Genomic DNA, 23,520 nt, shown 5'->3' with positions numbered 1-23,520 from the left:
ACACTTTTTACTACGTTTCTGCAGAGGGGAAAGCCCCCCTGCACCCCCCCATGTGGGGGGCTCCGCCTTCCCCACCTCCTGTAAATTAAATATGCCATCTCCAAGATTGCACTACAGTGGAAAAAAGTTAATCTCCTAATCCCACTGTATCAAGCCCCCCTACAGAAACATAGTAAAAAGTGCGTTTGGTATTGTGATATGTGGAGGGGATGTTATTTTCATGTGATCTGTAGTGTTAGACGTTATGAAATTCGATGTTATAGGTTTTAGATGTTTTGAAGGGGACCCATATATATATATATATATATATATATATATATATATATATATATATATATACACACACATATATATATATATATATATATATATATATATATATATATATATATATATATATATATATATATATATATATATATATATATATATATATATATATATATATATATATATATACATACATATATATATATATATGTATATATATATATATATATATATATATATATATATCGTAAACCACAGAAAGAGAGATAAACCCACTAGAAATCAAAAAACAAACATTTTTTAGGATAATCCGGACATTCTATGTCTAATGCACTATTATTTATGATTATTTGTAGTTTGTATTATATATTCATTAATATTTGTAAGCGAGGAAGTTGGATGCATAAACTGTTTCTACTATGCCTGTTAGGAGAAGTTAACAAGTAATTAGATTTTGTATATCCATGTTTTTAAGTTCTTAAAGTTGTTTAAAGTTGCTAGTATGCAATTTTGCTTTAAGAAGAATGCATTCTGATTAGATAATTGTTACTAATTAAGGAAGAGTTTTGTTATTTAAACCTTGTGTAAGAGCTTATTTTTACAACGTCTGATGAAGCGGAGGGGGACTCCGTGAAAGCGCTTACGTTCTCAGTTGGAATAAAGTATTTTAGCTTTATTCTGTTGTATTTTTTGACTACAACTTCTGACTGCAACTTTATCATTGTTTTATTCGTTTGTACCTTGACTTGGATACTGGAATTTGGAACAGCTGCCTTCCAAGGTGTGTTTTTTGACATATATATATATATATATATATATATATATATATATATATATATATATATATATATATATATAGATATATATATATATATATATATATATATATATATATATATATATATATATATATATATATATATATATATATATATATATATATATATATATGTTTTGTGCTTACTCAACAGCAAATGAAATAGGACAGGGAAGGAGTAATGTGGTCAGATTAAAATAAGGGGCAGGTAACTAGAAAAAAGGAGACCCAGAGGGGATGGGATATGACAAGTAAGTCACCAAGTACCAACAGTAGTAAGACAGGGGGTTGTGTGTTAGTAGGGATGAAGTTACTGGCAGACCTGAGACAGGAGAAAGTAACAGAAGGAGAATAAAAAGAAATGGACTGACATGAGACAGCTAGTTGTTGTCCAAGCTACAGCTACAGTCAAACAAAGAATCCTCAGAAATCCAGGATGACTGGCCTTTAGTGAATATACAAGGAATAACTCTTTAATCATCAGGAAGACAAACATCCTGACAACAACAAGTGTAAGACTGGAGTTAGGAAAACTTCACATTGCAAGCATTTACAATGAAAGTGAGAAAAGCTCAAAGTAATCCCCATTAAGATAAAAAAAAATGAAGTGTGGTTCTGTTGTTTTTTACCATATGCCATCTGATAAAGAAACTATTTCAATCAATCATCTCGATAAGATAAAATACAGAAAATGTATCTTCAGGGCTGCTGTGATGCATTTATGACATTAAATATATGTGGAATAGATGGAAGATTCATTGTCCCTGAGATGAGCAAAATTGTACTTGTTCAAAAATAAATTTGCTTACACTGTGTATATCTGGCTACACGCAAGAAAGGAGATGTCAGTGAATGGACCTACTTGGAAATTCCCCTTGAAATAAGATAGCTCTGTTAGGATACTCATCAGGTTTTACTTTGGTAAAGAATAGTTGTGTAAAATCTTACTATAACCATAGATGCCCCTCTCTTCCATGTTGCAGTATTCCTAACCTGAGGTATTCCCTGCCTAGGCGATCTGAATGTACGGCCAGTATACAAAAGACTTTTGCTACTGCATGGTATGTGCAATGATACACATAGCAAGGCAGCCAACATATGCCATAAAGGTGATGTCAGCACCTACCACTCCTCAGAACGGAATTCCCCAGTCAGAACACCAATTCAAGAATATGAGGTACACATCAATATCCATAAAACAGCAAATAACAAGAGGGTAGAAGGGTGGGCTAGAATAGTGCAACATGGAAGAGAAGGACATCTATGGTTATGATACGATTTTACACAACTATGTCCTTCTATTCCTATGTTGCAATATTCATAACCTGAGGGAGAGTACCAAAGCTCATGCAAGGGAAAGGGAGGATGGAGCAGAGGAGTTTTCTAACAATCCATGCAGGACTGCCCTAGCAAATCCTGCTCTGGACCTGGAAATAGTGTCCAGCTTGTAATGTTTGGTGAAGATATGGACAGAGGACCATGCAGCTGCTTCCAGAATAGATACAGTGTCCAGACCTTTGAAGAAAGGCCCTGAAGAGGCTACTGTTTGAGTGGAGTGAGCTTTTACAGAGACAGAGTGTGTCTTCCCATGGCATATATAAATGAATAAGATTGCCTAAGAAATCCAAGTGGAAGCAGTTTGTTTGAAGACAGGTTTTTCCAGCACCTTGGGATGGAAGGAAACAAACAATTGCTCTGATTTCCTAACAGACTTGGTTTTGTCCAGATAAAATCTGAGTTGTCTGTGCACATCAAAAATGAAGAACCCTTTCACTGGGATTTTTAGGGTTAGAAAAAAGGTGGGCAGATGAATGGCTTGGTTTAGGGGTAAGTCATTGACCACCTTAGGCATGAAAGAAGGGTTAGTAAGAAGAGATACCCTGTCCTTATGGAAAATGAGAAATGGTTGGCAAGCCATAAGGGCTTGGAGTTCATAAACTCTACTAACAGGATTGTTTTCCATGTGCAAAATTTTAAAGAAGTTGACACTTCAGACTCAAAGGGAGACTGACTGAGCTTTTCCAGGACAAAATTTAGAAGTTGACACTTCAGACTCAAAGGGAGACTGACTGAGCTTTTCCAGGACAAAATTTAGATCCCAGGGAGGAAGGACAGGTTTTCTGGGAGGTCTAATGTGAAGGACACCTTTTAGAAAGAACTTAACTTCTAACTTAAAAGCTAGAGGACGAGATAAAGGCAGACATGCTGAAATGACTGATATTTGGGCTTTAATGGAAGAGTAGGTCAACGCAGCCTTAAGTAGCTCACACAAACAGGAAAGAACCAATGGAATGTACTTTGAAAATGGATCTAGGCCTTTCTTTAGAGACCAGATACAGAACCACTTGACTACTTGCCCATTTCAAGAAATAACTCATTCTACAAATAGTTTCTCCAAAGTACAAATCTTTCTCTGGAGAATCTTCACTGTTAGAATATAATTCAGGGGAAGCATAATCTAGAGGTGACTATTTAAAATGTGTAAATTAATGACTCATCTGATGAAGAAATATCTTCTTTACCAGAAGATGAAGAAAGATCTTCTTTACCAGAAGCCTCCTGTTCCTCTATTGATCTTCTAGCAGTGGTGGAAGGAACAGCAATGGAAGGTTGGACAGTGAATGGATTTAAAGAAAGGAAGGCATTAAGAATTCCCTGTGAGAAGGTCTACCACAATCTGGGGAAGGATCCTAGGAAGAGGAAACGTGTTTTTGTTTTAATTTCTTCTTACAAGGTAGAAACCCCCCTAGGTTATAAGGAAATAGCTGACATAGGCCTAGGTTCTTGGGCGGGCATTGGAATAACTTGAGACAGAGCAGCTGGAGGTGCACTGCAAAGTACATCCAAAGTAGTGGGCCATGGTTTCTGCTTACCATCCTGAACAGACATCTGCAATGCCTCTGTGGAAGTGCTAGTAACACCCTCCCTAACACCTTCCGAAATGGTACCTGCTGCAGGTTGGGAACTAGAGATCAAATGGGCCTCTGGGCCTACACTAGTCTCAAGTGGAATGTCTAGATCCAGAGGTGCAGTCGAAGATTCAGGCCTAATCTTTTTGGCCTTCTTCTTCGGTGGTTCACCTGACAGACCCACAGTGCCCTCCTTACCAAAAACCTAGCCTTTTAAGCTGTTGATTCTTAGGGTAAATATTAAGAGCTGACAAATGACTATAAAGTGTTTTGGGGATGAACGCCTACCAAATCACGCAAGAATTATAATCATACTTGGACCCTAGGCAAAACAAACACTGATCATGTTTATCTTTGTGTGGAATCTGACATCCACAAAGGCACTTGCCCTTTCTAGATGACATTAACCTCAGGAAACATGCAGCAGCAAAAAAGGAAGAAAGATTTTCCTCAACAGGGCACTTACTTGAAAATAGCAAACAGTCAGCAATCAGATGAATGGTAGAAGCTGGCATTCGGACTGGTGGCAGAGAAGTTCTGAGGAATGCTACATGCCGATGTCACCTTTATGGTCTATGTTGGCTGCCTTGCTATGTGCATCATCTCACGTATCATGCAGTAGCAAAAATCCTTTGTATGGTGGCCAGACGTTTGGGTCACTAGGCAGGGAATCCCACAGGTTATGAATATTGCAACACAGGAATAGAAGGACATCCACTCTGTACCACAACACCCTAAAAAGTGTCAAAAATATGCTTCAAAAGTAACCCAAGTGCTTCCAAACATAGTCAAACTTGTGAAGCAGTATAAAATATCTCAGATTTGCGATTTTATGTAAGTACAAATGCCTCCCTTTTTTTTGTAGAATGTACGAGGACTGTATGTGACTTAAAGAGTAGGTTTAAACAGACCTCTCACTCTGACAAATAAACTATATTTGCTTACACAGATACAATTTATGTTAGGACATATTTTACAATGTCTGTGATATCAAAAATACAACATAATGTCAGTAATAAGAAAAACTTACACTTTTTAGGTCTGTATATAAAGTGTTCCAGTTCAGCTACATTCTTCTGAACAGTGGATATTATTGTCACATCCAAGTTGGCACAGATATGGCAGATATAGGATATTGCTTCAGTGACATTCTTAGCAGTTCCAACTCCCACAGATGCAGTCAATCCAACAACCTAAACGTAGGGAAACATACCATTCTTTAATGAAATTGGTTAAGTACCAAACTATATGTCTCACTTTTCTCTCAGCTAATCTCAGAGCCTCAGTTTTTCCCTTTGGCCTGCCAAATGACATCACAGCTCCAACATACCTGCCACTGAGAACTGAGAGTCAGGTTCACAAGGCATCCAAACTGTGTAGCTGTACTGTTTTGTTATATGAGGTAACCTTTGAATCTGATCCCTTAGTGGGACTATTTATTACAAGCATCCAAGGAGAGTGTCTACACAGTCTTGCATGTGGTAAGCAGTGAAAGAAATGCTGTTATTTTCTACTGTTACTTGTCTGCTGCCCCTTGGCCCCCTCTGTGCAGCAGGGACATCTCCATACTTCACCCCACCCAACACCAAAAAAGGAGAGATGACCATCACTCACTCACTCACTCACTCACTCACTCACTCACTCACTCACTCACTCACTCACTCACTCACTCACTCTTTCCATTATTAGGGTTTTAGTCAAAAGTTCAGCTATTAGCAAGATGGATGAATGTTTTACCCTTCCCCCCACTTCCACTGGAACTGAATATAAAGTCCAAACCTACTTAACTAAATTAAAAATAAGCATATTTGCCTATAAGTGGATTATTTTACTATAGTTGAACATGGTTACTGTCACATAAGAAAGTTTGAAATGTACAGTGGCTGGGTTGGTTAGGAATAGCAATGTACCACCAAATAGGAAATGCCGAGTGCTATAATCATCTCTTACTCCACAGGTCAGCCTCTTACGCACTTAGGGCACACTACCCAACTTTCAACTACCTTACGTAGCCACTTAGTAGTCATTGTGCCCCTTCCACACAACTCTATTTTACTACTGACTGATTCTGACCTTAACTTCCAGTGGAGACTGACTGTTCAGCATCAATGTACTTTGCACAGCAGACTGAGTTTGGGTACTGGGAGTTTCCAGTTTAGTACTAAAACAGTATTAATGATCAGGAAGCCATTATTTGGTCAGCTTGACTGAGTTAAATGCAAACCCACCAAAAAGAAATTTGTGTTTAGAAGATGATAGTAAGCATCTGGGAACTGAAGGGGATAACATGACATTCCAGGGAAATTCTTTAGTAATACAACAAAATCAGAATTCAGAATATTCTGGGAAACATTTATATTCTAGGCAGAATGCAAACAACCTTTTAGCAGGCTGGCTGTACGTCTTTAAACCAAAGACTTTAAAAGCAAGCTAATTCTATGTAAAATGAAGAAATAACAGGACAGAAAGTGTCAACATCAAAGCCATATTTTAAAATAAAAGAAAACTTCATAAAGTACAAAGTTAATGGCTCTACAAATGGATTTTCTATTGACAAACAGCATTGATCTGAAGATTTCGTAATATAATACTTAATAACATGAAGATGTCGACAGCAGTACAAGAAATTAAGAATATTAGAGTGAACATGTCCAAGATGGCTCCACATTGATCAACAGGTTGATTACAGCTCTCCCAATGTTAAAACTGAAACCCCAAAAAACAAAGCTACTACAATGTATCACCGTGAATAAAAAAGAAGTTATGTACTCACCATAATGTTCCATCTGAGTAGTTCTACTTCATTTGCCTTCAACCTGTGGGATACCGGATCCATATCAGATCTGAGCCGGCAACTTTATTAGCATCTGCTCCGAGCTCCAAGCTCCTCCCCTTACCCATAATACACCTCCACTACCTTCCAACCCCCAGATCAAGTTTGCTGAACCTTATACTGATAACTCGACCTGAAAAAATACTTGTGACCTATAACTGCATCCCGTAGGCTGTTCATATGCGAAGGTCCGGGGGAAGGAGGGACTGATGAAGACAAATGAAATAGAAAGTACAGTTGTGTACACATACCATAAATGTAGATGTTCGAGTGTATTCACTGTTGCAGTCATTACACTTTGGTTATCTGCCTGAAGGTAGTCATCGGTCAGCCCGAATACCAGAGTCTTGGGATTTCTATGTCGGATGCTGTTGCCTCTTCCATGACATCAGGTCATCAGGGGTATAAAACATGCAGCGGATGCCATTATATCAGTTTTTCTTGCCCCAGATGTCAGAAGCCCCCAAAATAGGAAGCAATTACATGGTGTGGAACACCTCTAGTAAAAAGTAAATACCATTGCCATAAGATATGGCCAAAAAAGAGGATAGGCAGAAAGTATAGAAAAGTCAGGGGGACTGGAGGGAGGGTAACCAGGACTGCAACAGTGAATACACTCGAACATCTACATTTATGGCAAGTGTACACAACTGTACTATGTTCTTTGTGTTTCACTGTTGCAGTCATCACACTTGGGGTTGATTCCCAAAGCTGAGTAAGGGTGGAGGCAGTCAAGAAGTATTAGGACTGGTTAGCAGTACTTGTTAAGACTGCTGTAGCAAATCCAGCTCTGGATTTAGAAAAGATAGGTAAGTGGTAATGATTGGTGAAGGTGTGTACTGAACTCCAGGTTGCAAATACCAGGATGTCCCTGGTAGGGACTCCCCTGAGAAATGCTGTAGAGGTTGAGGTAGCCCTAGTGGAATGGTTTCTGATCACCTGTGGGGTAGGTTTTCCATTGTGCTTGTAGCAGAAATGGATGCAGTGTGCTATCCATTTGGAGATGGTTTGCTTTGAAATAGCCTTGCCCTCTGCCTGTGTAGCAAAGCTGACTAGCAGCTGATCAGATTTTCTGAGCAGTTTAGTCTTGTCAAGATAAAACCTAAGCTGTCTGTGCACGTCCAAGGAGTGCAGGATCCTGTCGCCTTTATTCTGAGGGTTTGGAAAAAAGGTTGGTAAATGGATGGATTGGTTTAAAGCCAGACTGGATACCACCTTGGGCATAAATGATGGGTTAGTCCTGTCCGCATGGAAGATAATGAAGGGTTCCACAGCCATAAGGGCCTGTAACTCAGACACTCTTCTTGCTGAAGTGATGGCTAAAAGTAAGGCTGTTTTCCAACAGAGGAATTTTAACTGTGCTGTGGCAGCAGGTTCAAAAGGGGGAAGCATGAGATTCTCTAGTACAAAGTTAAGGTCCCAGGCAGGAGTGGGAGGTCTCCTCGGGGGTTTTAAATTGTTAGCTCCTCTCAGGAACTGTTTGACCAGAGGGTGAGAGATGAGGGGTGGGTCAGTATTGTAATGAGCTGAGATGGCAAAGGCATGAATCTTAATGGATGAGAAGGAAAGGCCTTTGTGGAGCAGCTCTGCTAGATCATCTAGGATTTGAGGTAAGGTGGGCACAGCTATGTCCCTTCCCTGAGACTGGCTCCAAGAACAGTATCTTTTCCACTTTTCTGAATAGGATTTCCTAGTACTAGGCCTCCTGGCCTCAAGGATGACATCCAGCACCTATGTGCTGAGGGTTGCTGGTAGTGTATTCAGGGAATAAGCCAGGCTGCTAGGTTCAGGGTTTGCAGCTGAGGGTGGAAATTCTGGCCCTCTTGCTGGGACAGCAGAGAGGGGGTCTGATGCAGGTGCCAGGGTGGCACTGTTGTCAGACTGCATAAAAGTGGGTACCAGTGCTGGCGTGACCAGTCTAGTGCAATAAGGATTGTCCTTGGCCTGTCCTGTTTGATCTTGAGTAGTACTTTCGAGAGGAGGGGCAGAGGGAGACAGGCGTAGATTGAGAGGTTTTCCCATGTAAAGGATAGGGCATCCACTTTCCATGCTTGGCTGTGGGGAGTTCTAGTGAAAAATTTGCTCAATTGATGGGGAAGCAAAGAGGTCCACCTCTGGTGTCCCCCACCTGTGGATTAGAAGCTTGAATGAATTGGGTTCCAGTTTCCACTCGTGCGGGTCCATTATATTTCTGTTTAAATCATCTGCCAGTGAATTTTGTTTAACTGGCAGGAATTGAGCTCTCAGGTGCACTTGATTGCTCAAGGCTGTGTTCCACAGAGCCATGGCTAACCTGCAGAGTGGGTAGGAATGAGTTCTCCCCTGCTTATGTACCACATGACTGTGGTGTTGTCTGTCTTTATCAAGAGTTGTCCTGGAAGGATAAGGTATTTGAAGGCTGTCAGTGCATTCTGTACAGCTAACATTTCTTTTTGATTGATAAGCAGGTGCATTTCCCTGGGCTCCATTTGCCTTGAATGCATTTGCCTGCCATATGAGCCCCCCCCCCCAATGTATAGTCCAATGCGTCTGTTGTCAGGGTTTGGGTGGCATTGGGTTGAGTGAAAGGGAGTCCCTTGTTGTGGGTGCAGGCCTCTGCCCACCAAAGGAACTCTGTCCTTAGGCAAGGAATGATCGGAATGACTGTTTCCAGGTACTGAGAATGTTGACAGCAGAGACTTTTTAAGTACCATTGAAGTTTCTTCATACGCAGTCTTGCATATGGAATTAGGAGAATGCATGAGGCCATGAACCTAAGGGCTTGCAGTATTTTTCTTGCAGATAGCTGGGTTTGGATGGCCAGTAGTTTGAAGCAATTTGTCAAATAAACCTGCTTTTCTGGAGTGAGGAATGCCATCTGGGAAGTTGTGTTCAAGCTTACTCCCAGGAATACAATTTCTTGGCTGGGTACCAGATGTGATTTCTTTTTGTTGATGGTATACCCCAGAGAAGTTAGGAGTCTCTTTACAAATGTCAGGTGCTGAAGTAGCAACTCCTGACTGTCCGCCTAAATTAGGCAATCATCCAAGTATGGGTAAATTTGAACATTTCTCTGCCTGCAGTATGCAATGGCTGGAGCCAGACACTTTGTGAATACCCACAGTGCAGTCGATAAGCCAAAGGGAAGTGCAGAGAACTGATAGTGCATAGAGCCTGCCCTGAAACGTAGATATTTCCTGCAAGATTCCCTTATGTTGATATGCAGATGAGCTTCTTTTAAATCTAGGTTGACCAGCCAGGAGTCCTTGGCTAGCATAGGCAGCAGCTGTTGGAGTGTAAACATTTTGAACTTTGGTACCACCAGGAAGGTGTTGAGAATTGACAGATCCAGGATAGGGTGCCAAGAGTTTTCTTTTCTGGGCACCAGAAACAGTCTGGAGTAGAAACCCTGACCCCTTTGCTCTGTTTGAAGAGGTTGAATAGCCCTAATACTGAGAAGAGAAAGTACTTGCTTTTGGGCCTCTGCCCACTGGTTTGGGGGAAGGTCTGGCAATCCACTTGGGGTTGGCAGTGAATGGAAGTAGAATCTGCATCCCTGGGATACAATGTTTAAGACCCAATGGTCCTGGGTAATGTATTCCCATTTTTTTGCATACAGGGCAAGTTTTCCTCCTAGGGGTGCAAGTACTTGGGCATGGCTGAGAAGGATGCAGGAAAAGTCATTGTGAACTTTTTCCATAAGAGGGTGGCTTACCACTCCCTGTTTTTGAGGTGGGACCACTCCATTGTTTAGATCTGTGCATACCCTGTGACTGTAGCCTTTGTGGTCTGTTGCCCCTGGGTGGTTTGGACTGAGAAGGCCTGGGAGGGACTGGAAAGGACCAGTTTTTTGAAGGCCAATGCCTACTGAATCTAGGTGGCTGCACCTGTAAGAAATCTTTAACAGTTTGCATAGATTTAGCTTTTTCCTCCATCTTTTTAAGAACAACTTCTGCTTTTGTGCCAAACAAACATTCTTGATTTAATGGAGCATCTAGTAATTTTGCTTTGACATGGTCTGGCATGATTTGTTCATTCAGCCAAGCATGCCTTCTCAGAACAGACCCAGTGACAGCAGCCCTGCTAGATGCTTCTAAGGCATCAAAACCACACTGCAAAGTATGTTTACCAACTTGGTTTACAGAATGCATTAACTCTTGTAAATCTTTATTTTCTGCACAATCAGGACTCAACAACATTTTTTGTTTAATTAGTTCCATAATATGCTGCTGGTACTTCAACATGTGAAACTGGCAATTTAAAGCCCTGATGGCAAGAGTTGCAGCGGTATATACCTTCTTACCCCATCTGTTTAAAGCCCTAGAATCCCTGTCCGAAGGGGTAGGGTTTTTGGCTTTAGTAGCCTTAATACGTGTAGGTCCCTGGGAAATGGTCTCTGGATCCGCAGTAGGATTTTTAAAGAGAAATATGTGAGAGCCAGGTACTCTATAGTACCTGTCAGGCTTTCTAGGAGCTGGAGGTAAAGTATCAGGGTAAGACTTGATTCCATGAAGACATCATCTACAATATCCAGGACAGGGGGTATAACTAGAGGCCTGTGCTGAGGCAAGTCTAAAAATTCCCTGAGTCTCTTTTTTGACTGAGGGTAGTCCTGGCATTCCTATCGGAAATGCTCTCTTAGGGTATGCAAGGTTTCACCGAAAAAAAAAGTCCTCTGGAGGGGAGGCAGAGGGAATGGAATCTTCTGCATCTGAATCCTTATAGGTGGATAAGGGTATGTACTGGTAATCAGAGGGGTCAGAGTCATCGGACTCATGGTCTGTAGAATCAGAAGAAAAATCAATTCTTTGTCTCTTAGAGGGGGAAGACTGGCTTCCCCTAATTAAAGTAATAAGGTCTTCAGGCATTCTAAGCATTTGTTTCTGAGGCATGAGAGCTTGAGAATGGGCTTTGGTTGTCGGTTTGCTAGGCGTAGTGCGAACTCTGGGCCTGAGAAACTCTGTAGTTTTAGTCAAAAATGAAGTAGTCGGTTTAATACGAATATCGGAAGGCCTGAATACACCCTCAGAAGCCGGTGCCTGCACAGCGGCTCTGGACCCATCCAAGGTAGAGACATCCACAGGTTCCATAGTTGAAGAAGCATCTCGCGGCATACCAGACTCCGAATGGGTCTCGGTAGAGGCCTGCAAATCTGTAGAATTGGGTATCAGGGGCTGCCAAGCACCTCACTGAGTACCAGCGGACTGGCACCTAGCTTAACGGAAGCTTTGTTGGCAGTTTTGGACCTATGCAGTCTGTCTCTGCCTTTATCCTTACTTTTTTTGGAAGATCAGTAGTCGGAAGGCTTAACAAAGCCATTTCAGAATACGGAGAACGAGAGCTAAAGAATTTAGCAACAAAGATAGCCTGAAGATGAATAGTTCGGGCGTTGATCAAGGCACAAAACTGACAGCGAGGAATGTCGTGGTCTTGGCCTAAACAGGTGATGCAGTAATAATGAAAATCTCTTTGAGGTATTTGCTTTTCACAGGCAAGACAATTATTAACTTTTTCTAACATCGGTTAGAGCAAGAAAAAAGGATCCCCAACAGGGTACTTAGCTTTAGAAGACTTCAGGTTTGAAACTTGAAAAATGAAAATTTCAGTTAGCGGCCGACTAGCACTTGCAAACTGCTTCTGCTTCGGGCTCCCGCACGGCAAGAAAAGCTGATGTAATGGCATCGGCTACATGTTTTATACCCCTGATGACCTGACGTCACGGAAGAGGTGACAGCATCCGATGCAGAAATCCCAAGACTCTGGTATTTGGGCCGACTGAGGGCTACCTGCAGGCAGGTAACCCAAGTGTGATGACTGCAACACTGAAACATGAAGAACATCTACTCAGATGAAACGTTATGGTGAGTACATAACTTCTTTATCTGAAGTAGTTTACTTCATTTGGTCTTCAACCTGTGGGGGAGAGTCCCCAGCTACTAAACTCGCGGGAGGCCCTCATGGAAGGATATTCCGGAGCACAGTGGAACCAAAGGATGCTTTCCTTCTGGAAGTCAAATCCAATTTGTAATGAGAAATAAATGTATGAGATGAAGACCAAGTAGCTGCAGAACAAATATCATTGAAAGACTCTTGACCAAAAAGCTGCAGACGTAGCCATTGATCTAGTGGAATGAGCTCTCACCTGACCCGGAGGAGACATGCCTCTGTCCTTATAGACCTAAAGGATGCATGAAGAAATCCATCTAGCAATAGTGACCTTGGAGATAGGTTTTCCCAAAAAGGGTTTATAGAAGGATACAAACAATTGATCAGATTTACGGAAATTGTTTGTCCTGTGTAAACAGAATCGCAACTGTTTATAAACATCCAGCAGGTGGAGTTTGTATTCTATCTTGTTAGTAAAATTAGGAAAGAACACATGCAAACTGATGGCCTGATTGATATTAACTGGTGATGGCACCTTAAGAAGAAAGGATGAATTGGTCTGAAGGGAAATCCTACCTTTGTGAAAAATCATGTAAGGAACTTTGATGGACAAGGCCTGTAGTTCTGAAACCCTTTTGGCAGTGGTAATAGCCACCAGAAAAGCTTTTTACCAAGATAAATATTTCAGATCTGCTGTAGCAGCAGGTTTCAAAGGTGGAGCGACCAAATCTTGAAGAACCATAGTAAGGTCCCATGGGGAACAGGATCCTTGACCGGGGGGGGGGTAACAAAAAGGTGTCTTTAATAAAGGTTTTAGACAGCCTATAGAAGGCTAGAGAGGCAGAATTCTCACTCACGTGAAACTGAGAAATGGCAGCCAACTGAACCTTGACAGTAGAAGAACTAGCTCCGTGTTGAAAAATATCGGCTAGAAAATCAAGAATGGTGGAAATAGAAGCTGTGAAGGGGTCTAAATGCCTTTGAGAGGCTCAAAGGGAAAAACATTTCCACTTGCTGCGATAAACCTTCCTGGGTGAAGACTTATGAGCAGCCACCAAAACAGACCTAACTGAGGAGGATAATCCAGAAGTCCTAGCAATCATGGGAACTGGAGCAGCCAAGCTGAGAGCTTCAAACTGTCCAGATTCGGATGAGGAACCCCCATAGGGTGTGAAATCAGATCCTGAATGGGATCCAAGATCCAAGGCGGAGCCAGAAGGTGAGACCAAAGGAAGGGAAACCATACCTGGTGAGGCCAAAATGAGGCAATGAGGATCACATTGCTCCCCAGTCAATGAGCTTTCTGTAGAAACCTTGGAATAAGTGGTACTGGAGGGTAAGCATACAGAAGACCGGGAGGCCAAGCATGAACTAGAGCATCTCTGGGGACTCCTCCGGCACAGGTTCAGGGCAAAAAACTTGCTGCACTTCGCATCGGAAGGAGATGCGAGGAGTTCGCAGCAAGGTTGACCCCACTCGTGGAAGATCTGCTCCTCTACTGAAAGATTCAGAGACCACTTGTAAGGCATCAGAATAGTCCGACTTAGCCTGTCCGCTAGGATGTTGGACCGTCCCGGAATGTGTGCTGCAATGAGAAAACGACCGGTGGAGATTGCCCATTCTCACACTCTCATGGCCTCACGACAAAGGGGGTAAGATCTGCTCCCTCCCTGTTTGTTGATATACCAAACCACTGACATGTTTTTTGACTGAATTGCAATCGTTCCCAGAGGAAGAAAGGCATGAAGGGCCTGCAATGCTAGAAGGACCGCCCTCATCTCTAGGACATTTATGTGCAAGCTGGTTTTTACAGGGGACCACAGGCCTTGGACTGTCCTGCCCGAACAATGCCCCCCCACCCAAGTTGGAAGGCATCCGTGGTCACTGTGGCTTGGGCTGGGGTGAGAACAAAGGGTCGTCCTTCCAAAATGTCTGGAGAACACATCCACCATTTGAGGGAAGACCGACAGACTCGACTGAGTTGAACTGGATATGCCAATGGCAGTTCCAACAGGGACCATTGTACAGCTGGAGTCCACTGTAGAATTCTCATGTGTAACCGGGCACAAGGGAGAAGTGTTATGGTCACCACCATAGTGGTTAAGGCCCTCAACACCAATTCCGCCATTGGGAGAGGAGAGTGCTAGATCAGGGAGACATACAGCCTCAGGTTTTGCACTCTCTTCGAGGTCAGGAAGATTTTGCACTGTAAAGTATCTATCCTGACGCCAATGTACAGGATCTAGGAGTGATTTGGATGCATTGATTGTGATCCCCAAATGCAGGGCAAGGATCAGGAAATAATCCCTGGTTTGGGAGAGTAGATGCCTGGTGGGAGCAGTGGGAGCAGTGATGAGTCAATCGCCCAGGTACGGATAGACCTGAATCCCCTGAAGCCTCAGGTGAGCCGCTACCACTGCCATCACTTTGGTGAACACCCTGAGGGCTGTGGTGAGACCAAAGGGTAGGGCTCAAAATTGGTAATGATTGACTCCTAGCCAGAAGTGGAGGAACCTCCTGCAGCTTCTGTGCATCTTTATGTGATAGTAAGCATCCTGGAGGTCTAACAAGCACATCCAGTCGCTCTCTTGAAGGTATGGCATGATGGACTGTAGTGTGACCATCCGGAACTTCTCTTTAGCAACTGACAGGTTCAGGGTAGAAAGGTCCAGAATGGGCCTTAAGTCCCCTGTTTTCTTTGGCACCAAAAAGAATCTGGAGTAGAAGCCCAATCTGGACTGATCTGGGGACGGTTCTGATGGATCATTTTTCTAGCAGCTTGGAAATTTCTTGTGCTGCTGCCTCCCTTTGCAAGGGTGGTGCATCTTGGAGGTTTTTGGGAGATTGGGGAGACCCACAAAGGGGACAGAGTATCCTCTGGATATTATTTGAAACACCCACCGGTCTGATGTTATGGACTCCCATACTACTAGGCGCAGGGACCATCATCCCCCGACTGCCTCCAGAGTAGAGCAGTCGGGCCACCCCTCAAGGTTGCTGCCCAGGTCTGTCTGATCTGAAAAAGGTTCTCAAGACCCAAAATTCCTTGGACCCCCTCTGCCTCTGGGCCAGTGTCCATTCTGTCCCCCTCTGCCTCTGGGGGAAGAAGAGCCCTGAGTGTCCCGGGAATACTGTGATGTCTGGAACAACATCTTCTTTTGCTCTCTCTGGTTCCAGGAAAAGGACCTTTGAGGGTTTGAGAAGTGGATCCCAATGGCAGACAGGGTCGTCCCGTCCTTCTCATTCTGGACTAACGTTTCTTTGACGGTCTTAGCAAAGAGAGTAGAGTCGTCATAAGGGGCACTGGCAAAGGACGCCTTGAAAAGTTCTGAAAATTGACATAATCTGAGCCAGGAGTTGCGCTTCATGGACACGCCGGACCCAGCCGCCCTAGCCACTCCTTCAGCAGCATGTGAAAGGAGTCGCATAGATGTGTTGGAGAATGCTTTCAAAGTGGCCATCCTCTTACAGAACGAGACCCTGTCCTCCTGTGACATGGACTTAGGGGGAGACTCCACAGCTCTTTAACCAGGTCGCATTGGAGTCTAGTGACATGGGCCAGGTAGTTCAGCACCCTAATAGAAAAGGTAGCTGAAGTGTAAACCCACTTCTCTAAGCGGTCCATCATCCGCGACTCTCAGATCAAGAGGATGAACAAAGGAACTCTCCTGGGCAAGTTCCTTCTTTGTGGCTGCTGCTACCACCATAGCATCTCAGGGGCAGCCCTTGTTCCATGCTGGCCTATCTGTGAGAGGACTCAAAATTTTGTCGGGTCTTTTTGGAATTGGTTCCATGGTGTCCAGCTCTTTCCATGCCTGTGAGGTGACCAGGTCCACCAAAGGATCCGCTGGAGGGGAGATCCAAGAAGCAGATGGGCCTGTGCCGAAAGCCTTCAGGAACACGGACTCGTCAGAAGAAGGTTTGGGAGCAGACCAACCTCCCCCATTGGCGTAGGATTTCCATGATGTCTCCAAAGGAGACATCCTTGGGAGGTGACCTAGGGGAACTTTCTCCATCATCCATGTCCGCATCCTCGGTGAGGGACTTGGGGAAATCCAAGTGCTTCCTCTTGCACGTATGCTTGCGAGGCACCTCTCCAGTGGGGCTCTCTGGAGGGAACTCGCAAACCACTTGTTTCTCAGGGGGAACCGTCTGGAGCTTCTAGAGCATGGGCTGTCCCTCTGGTAAAACAATGGGGATCGTAGAAAGAGCCAAGTGGATCTGGGTGGAGTCCGAGGGGACAGTCAAGGGTCTCAATCCAGCAGAGAGAACCCTTTCTACCACGAATGCCGAAGGAGAGTGAACTGCCTGAGAAACCAATAAGGAGGCTGGTCTACCCGGGTCCGATGAGAGAATCGGAGCCAGGCCCGAAGTGGACGGAGCTCCAAGGGAGGGAACTTGGCCTGACAAAGGCGGAGTCAATGAAAAAAATTCCACTCCCTTGGATCCGACACCCAAGCTCTGCCTCTGAGAGCAGCTCGGATCCAAGCTGGTCAGATCCGACATTCTCCAGGCAGCTGTCGGCATCGAGGAGGCAGATACCATTGGTGCTGACCCCCTGACTAAAGCCATCCTTGGATCTGAATACTCTGAACCCCATGGATGGATCGGAGAAGAAGATATCAGTTGGAAAAAAGGAAGCAAGCTCCCCCCTCCTGAGGGAGAGGGGGCTGGCAAGACCCCCATCTGGATCTGAGTACAAATGAACCTCCTCATCATTTTATCCATATCAACCTCAGACAAAGACTGGGTGGACCTCGATGAGGCCACATACGGACTCCAACCTTGTGGGTCGGGGCACCGAGGCCCTAGAAGCTGAGCATGTCTCCTCCGGCTCCGGGGAAAACCTCAAAGATTGAAGCAGAGGGAAGTCAAAGATCCTTAGAGTCTTCACTGGTGAAGAGAGGTCCAGAGACCTCTTATGTTTTTCCATCGACTTCAACTCTCTCTCCTTCTCTCTGCCCCTTTTCTACTCTGCTTCCATAGGCTTTTGCACAGGAGGTTGAGTCCCAACCTGGGAGGGAGGAGAAGCCAAAGGAAGAGAAGAAGAAGAGGCGGCCACAGCAGCCACTGTGACAGAAGCCGAAGATGGGACAACTGTCTCAGAAGGGGGAAGAAGGGCTTTCAGGGCCAACCTGGCCTTCCTGTCTTTAATGGCGCGCAGGTTAAACCCCGCACATATAGTGCAGTCTGTGCTCAGATGGGCCATGCCCAAGCACATAACACACAGAGTGCTACCATCCACAGGGGGTAACTTATGGCCACAATCAGTGCATCTTTTGAATATAGGCTTATCAGCCATGGTATCAGAAGAAAGAATAACTGAAAAAAAATGTTATTTCTTTCTTACTGAAAAACACCCTCTCACCACAGACACACACACACACACACACACACACACACACACACACACACACACACACACACACACACACAAACACACACAGCTACTCTAAGCTAAGCTAACAACTAGAAAAACTAGAATCTCAATGCACCAAGCGAGGGGAGGAGAAAGGAGAACCTACACTAATACTACCTAAAGTTTAGAGAGAAAAAAGAGATAGTTTAAAGTTTTTAACTCACTTACAACCTGGAGCTCTGGAGATCACGATGCTTTAGCTATTCACGGCAAATGAGATCTGGGGGTTGGAAGGTGGTGGAGGTGTATTATGGGTAAGGGGAGGAGCTTGGAGCAGATGCTAGTAAAGTTGCCGGCTTGGATCAGATACGAATCCGGTATCCCACAGGTTGAAGACCAAATAAAGTAAACTACTTCAGATCTTCAGTTAACTGTCTAGTAATTACACAGTCCAGATGTCAGCCAGAAAAGGAGAATAAAAACCTCTGGCTGGGAAGAATCCTGCATTGGTTTCACAGCAGTTCATGTTTTAGCTTTCATACTGGAGATGGCTTCCAGTAATTTAGAGGAAAAATAAATCAGATGTACTCAGTTGTGTTTAAATTAAGTGAAACACTGAAATGAAATAACTAAAGACTTGAAAAATAGAACAAGCTTAAAGGTTTAGAAAACACAGCTTTCAGAGAAAATTTGAGATTTTCTGCTGTACCAGAGAAACTAGAAATAACAGGTTGCATATTTTTTTATGAAAGTACAGATAAACAACTAAATGGATATTCCATAGCAGGATTTATTAACTGAGACGGCATATTGTGTATATGGCTCCAAACCTGGCCATGAGAAATCAGCCAAGGCCTACATTTGTAAAGATGTAATTAAACCAACAGAAAGAACTGCTCCTGTCAAAACTGTGGCAGAAGGAAAAAGTATTAAAATTGGGGACAGCAGAGTACTTGTGCAAAATGATTATTCACTCAACACTAGGCAGGGTATGTTGAGAACAGGTTTGACATTCAAACTGCTATATCCATCTTTTTTCAAAATACTTTTTTCCCCCTGGAGAATCAAAGAAACAGATTAATGAGGAAATAAAAAAAAAGTTTAGCCAACAAAACGTGAACCAGCAATCATAAGGAGACTGTCTTCCTCATTCTTCTGATAACAACAAAGCCGGCAGGAAGATTTTGCCAGTGAAACTTTTCCATTGTTCCAAAGGAATGACTATGTAACAAAACAAAAAACTGACTAGAAGAACCAGAAGTACCTTGGATTTGAACCAGAAATGGTGCTGGGAGTTGGAAAGGATCAAGAAGATTCAGCAATGTTTGCCATCCTTGCCTTTTATTTAGCAGTGATTTTCTTACATCTGAAGCCAGTCAGGCAAAGTTAAGTACTTCTGTTACAGAAATCACACTTTTTGTTAGATTTGCAAGTATATTACTGCTGAATTCTTGATTTATTGCATTTTTCTGTAACTTAATCTAAAAAAAGTGCATTGCCTCTCACTACTCTTCCTGTTGATTTGTTTGCCTTGAATGCAACTTTTTAATGTTGTCTAGCTGGTTATTACACTTACTTGTGGTAGAATTGCACTTTGTACTAATCTCATGTATTTTACATTAAGAAACCTGGTATTGCCCGTCTACTGGCAGTAGAGAGTGGCCTGGTCTGTCGGAGATAAGAAACACATAGAAAGGCTCTGAGTGTAGTCATTTTACTGGCCAGAAGGCTTGGTAGTCAGTTTACTTGTGCTTTCAGTACCTGAGGCACCTTTGTGTGCATCTGCTCAGTACACAGCTGCTGTCTTCAGTATCCTGTACAGATGCAGACACATAGAAAGGAAAATTTCCCTGGAGAACTACCCAAAAAACTGTACTCAACAACTCTGAATGTAGAACAACTACCTTGCACACTGAAAAGCATACAGCAGTTAGTTTGTGCGCTGATTAGCACTGCCCTTAAATTTACTATTACATAGCAGTGTCTAGTCTCTAACTCCAGAAGCACAGTCAGTGGCCCTTGGTTAATCCCTCGAACATCACACAGTTGTTGCCCAACAAATTACGGACCTGACATCATGGATATGCAATTTCCCAATTGCTTTGCAGCCAGTTTAGTGGCTATGGGTATCTTGAGACAATGTAGCAACTATCTCACATTCATGGACAACCACTTAATAATTAAAGAAAAAGATAAGTGTGTGAGAGATGTACATAAATGATGCCACTGGAGGCAAAGCTCTAATGTACAAGCACATATAATAAAAATCAGGCTGTTAACACACATGCTACACCCACCACACATAGTATGCACTTTACACATAGACAAGCTTATGCTGAGGCACTTAACTGCAATTTTCTCAAACCCCAAAAACCTTCCACACTTTCCACCTGTACAAATCATCCTCAACAAATGCAAAAACACTCAAAAAAAAAAAAGCAACACCTAACACTGCACATACAGCCACACTCAGTGGAGCCCCAAATGCAAAGCCCATAAGGCAAGAAAAAATACTACCCATGACTCGAGTCATAGAGAAATCCATAGTATGAGATACTGATGCCCCACTCACCGGCGTGAACAAACAGAAGATAGCTGCCTATCAGGAGCCAGGATCTGCCAAATCACACATGCACTCAAGTCACTGTACAACAGGTACAAGTGTGACTCATAGTCTATGTAGGTGTTAATGACCTGAGACCTACCTCACTAGACTATATGAAGAGAGACGTCATGGCCCTCTCAGATTATGTGACTCAAGCTGGTATGTCCAAACACTGAACTACATTCTGCCTTCACCAAGGCTGATGCCACAATATGAACAAAAGATGACTGACTTTAGTAATTTGCTTAAGTTTCTGGTATCATTCTAAGGGGATACAATATTTGTCAGCTTGGGAGGATATGGTTAAACCACATTGCTTTGCCAAGTATGGTCTGCACCTGTCTCCTCTAAGCATTCAAATATTGGTTAAAACTTTATGCTCTCCTATAGTGCCTTTTTAGGTATGCCAAACTAAAAAAAAGTTATGTACTCACCATAACGTTCCATGTTTGTTGTCCATCTCATCCTTCATTCTTACTGGTTGGGTTTGGAGCCGATCCTCGGCTCCAACTTGGCCGAATACACTACCTCGAAGTCTCTAACTTGGCTCGTGGAAGAATAGGTATCCCATCATGCAGTGGTGTAATTCCTCAGATCATGTTTGCTGCCAATCATAACAATGTGTCTAAATTAATAATATAACATCAGGTATAGAAATAAGGAAATTCAAAGGAGCTCCTTTACTAAAGAAGAAAGATGGGTCGTAAGAATGAATGGCGAGATGGACAACAAGCATGGAACATTATGGTGAGTACATAACTTCTTTATGTTATGTTGTCTTATCTCGCCTTCATTCTTACTGGATGGGACAGCGTCCCTAGCACCATTTCCCTGGGTGACTCACGGGAGTACACCTTTGAGCACAGTGGAACCAAAGGAAGCCCTGTCCCTGGAGGCCAAATCAACTTTGCAATGAGTAATAAACGTATGGGGACTTGCCCACGTAGCAGCGGCAAAAATACTGTCCATTGACAATCTGGCTAGGTAAGCAGAGGATGTTGCTAATGCTCTGGTCGAGTGGCCTTTAACTTTGAATGGCAAATCCCTGTTATTTGAGGTATATATAAATGTAATGCAATTTGAGAGCCAATTTGAAAGTATAATTTTTGAAACTGGCATGCCCTTTTTTGCTTCAGAAAAGGAGATGAACAATTGATCTGTTTTCCTGAAATCTTGTCTATGCACATCCAACTGGTGAAGTTTGTACTCTGCCTTGTTGCTATGATTGGGAAAAAACACTGGGAGCACAATAGATTGATTTAGATTGGTTTGGGAACAACATTTTGGCACAAAGGACAGATTAGTTCGTAGAGATATTCTATCCTTATGGAAAATCAAATATGGCAGCTTGATTGATAGAGCTTGCAACTCCGTAAGTCTTCTAGCAGATATAATGCCTACTAGGATAATAGTTTTCCAAGACAGGAATTTGAGATCACAAGATGAAAAAGATGAAAAAAAGAATGTAGGATGTGAAAGTCAATGCTAAAAGAGAGAATTCATTTGGGAGAGGGAGGTTCATGGGAGGTCTTGCCTTTAAAAACTTTGCTTTACTTTTTTGTGTGACATCAGGTCAGGTTATATAGTATAACCAATGGAATGTGGAAATTGCAGCTATTTGGACTTGGTTTCTCTAATTGTGGAGCTGGCTTGGCTTGCTGGCGAAAGAAAAAAAATTCCAAAACTGAACTGACTGGGGCAGAAAAGGAATCAATGTTTTTTACTTGTACCCAGTAGGAGAACCTTTTCCATTTACTAGAATATAACTTCCTGGTAAAAGCCTTGTCTCCTAGGCCAGAAGGCCAGAGGGAAATCAACAAGGCCAGCCTGGGGGGTATGATTAAGAGCAACGTCCCAAAGTTTCACTTTCTGGAATGAGGGGGGTAAGGCATACAGAGGGCATACAGAAGTCAGAGCCAATCTGTGAAGAAGTGCAAAGTGCATCTCAATTGTCCCAAAAAAGGGCAAGCAAAACGCTGCATGCATTTTGTATTCATGGGAGCAGAAAAAAAAAGTCGCAGCAAAATTTCGGAAAATCGAAAAAATCTCCTTCGCTATGTTTTTGGTTTACAGACCCTCATGAGGCCGATATATTGCCTGCTGAGCTTGTCCACTATCACCAATATTTTCCCAGGATGGTGCTACTAAAACATTGAACATTGATTGCATTGCCACTATACTCTCTCGACAAAGGGGGGGGGGTATGATGTTCCCCTTGTTTGTTTATGTGTTTAGACTACCGACATGTTTGTTCTGACTGGATTTATAGTTCCTAGTGGAAGAGAGCCCTGGAGTGCTTGCAGTGCTAGAAGCACTGCTCTCATCTCTTAACATTGATGTGCAACTGGAATCCCAGGCGTCGGGCCGGAAAGAAGAAATCATGGTCACCTAGTTTTCCCCCTCTGCCTCTGCCTCTAGGAGGTCCTACCATTATTGCTCCCCTCTCCTGGGAAAGGAATTTTCCCACTCTTCTGATCTTTAGGGTAAGGTCTTGAAAGTAAGGAAAAACGTACTCCAATGGCAGAGACAGTTTTCCCTTCCTGCTCGCATCTGGTGAGTGTGTCCTTGACTTTGGGTCCAAAAAGTGAGGAACCATCAAAAGGGGCATTGGTAAAGGTAGACTTGAAAGGATCTGCAAAGTTACACAAGCACATCCAGGAGTGTCTCCTCAGGGAAACTCCTGAACCTGCTGCCCTCCTCACTCCATTCACTGCATATGATATTAGTCTCATGGAGGAGTTAACAATGGAATTTAAGGTAGATAGCTAAGAGGTGACCTTTTCTGATACCCCCGCATCCAATGAACCTTGGAGAGTATCCCCTAACTCCTTCAGGAGCTCTCTTTGTAGTCTCGTAAAGTGC

General features: G+C 43.1%; 1 protein-coding gene across 1 annotated transcript in view; it reads right to left on the bottom strand.

Annotated features, from left to right (window-relative positions):
* DDX58 (DExD/H-box helicase 58) overlaps nucleotides 1–23,520 on the bottom strand; it is a 553,305-nt gene that overhangs the window by 288,702 nt on the left and 241,083 nt on the right. Inside the window, exon 10 of the mRNA XM_044061005.1 lies at nucleotides 5,027–5,189. Within this exon, the coding sequence (XP_043916940.1) occupies nucleotides 5,027–5,189 (163 nt within the window). The remainder of the gene's footprint in view (nucleotides 1–5,026; nucleotides 5,190–23,520) is intronic.

Source organism: Protopterus annectens, chromosome 2.part0, assembly GCF_019279795.1.
Source record: "Protopterus annectens isolate FY-2018-M chromosome 2.part0, PAN1.0, whole genome shotgun sequence".
Lineage (NCBI taxonomy): Eukaryota > Metazoa > Chordata > Ceratodontiformes > Protopteridae > Protopterus > Protopterus annectens.
Note: the sequence above shows the minus strand (reverse complement) of the source record. Positions and strands in the feature narration are given on the sequence as shown.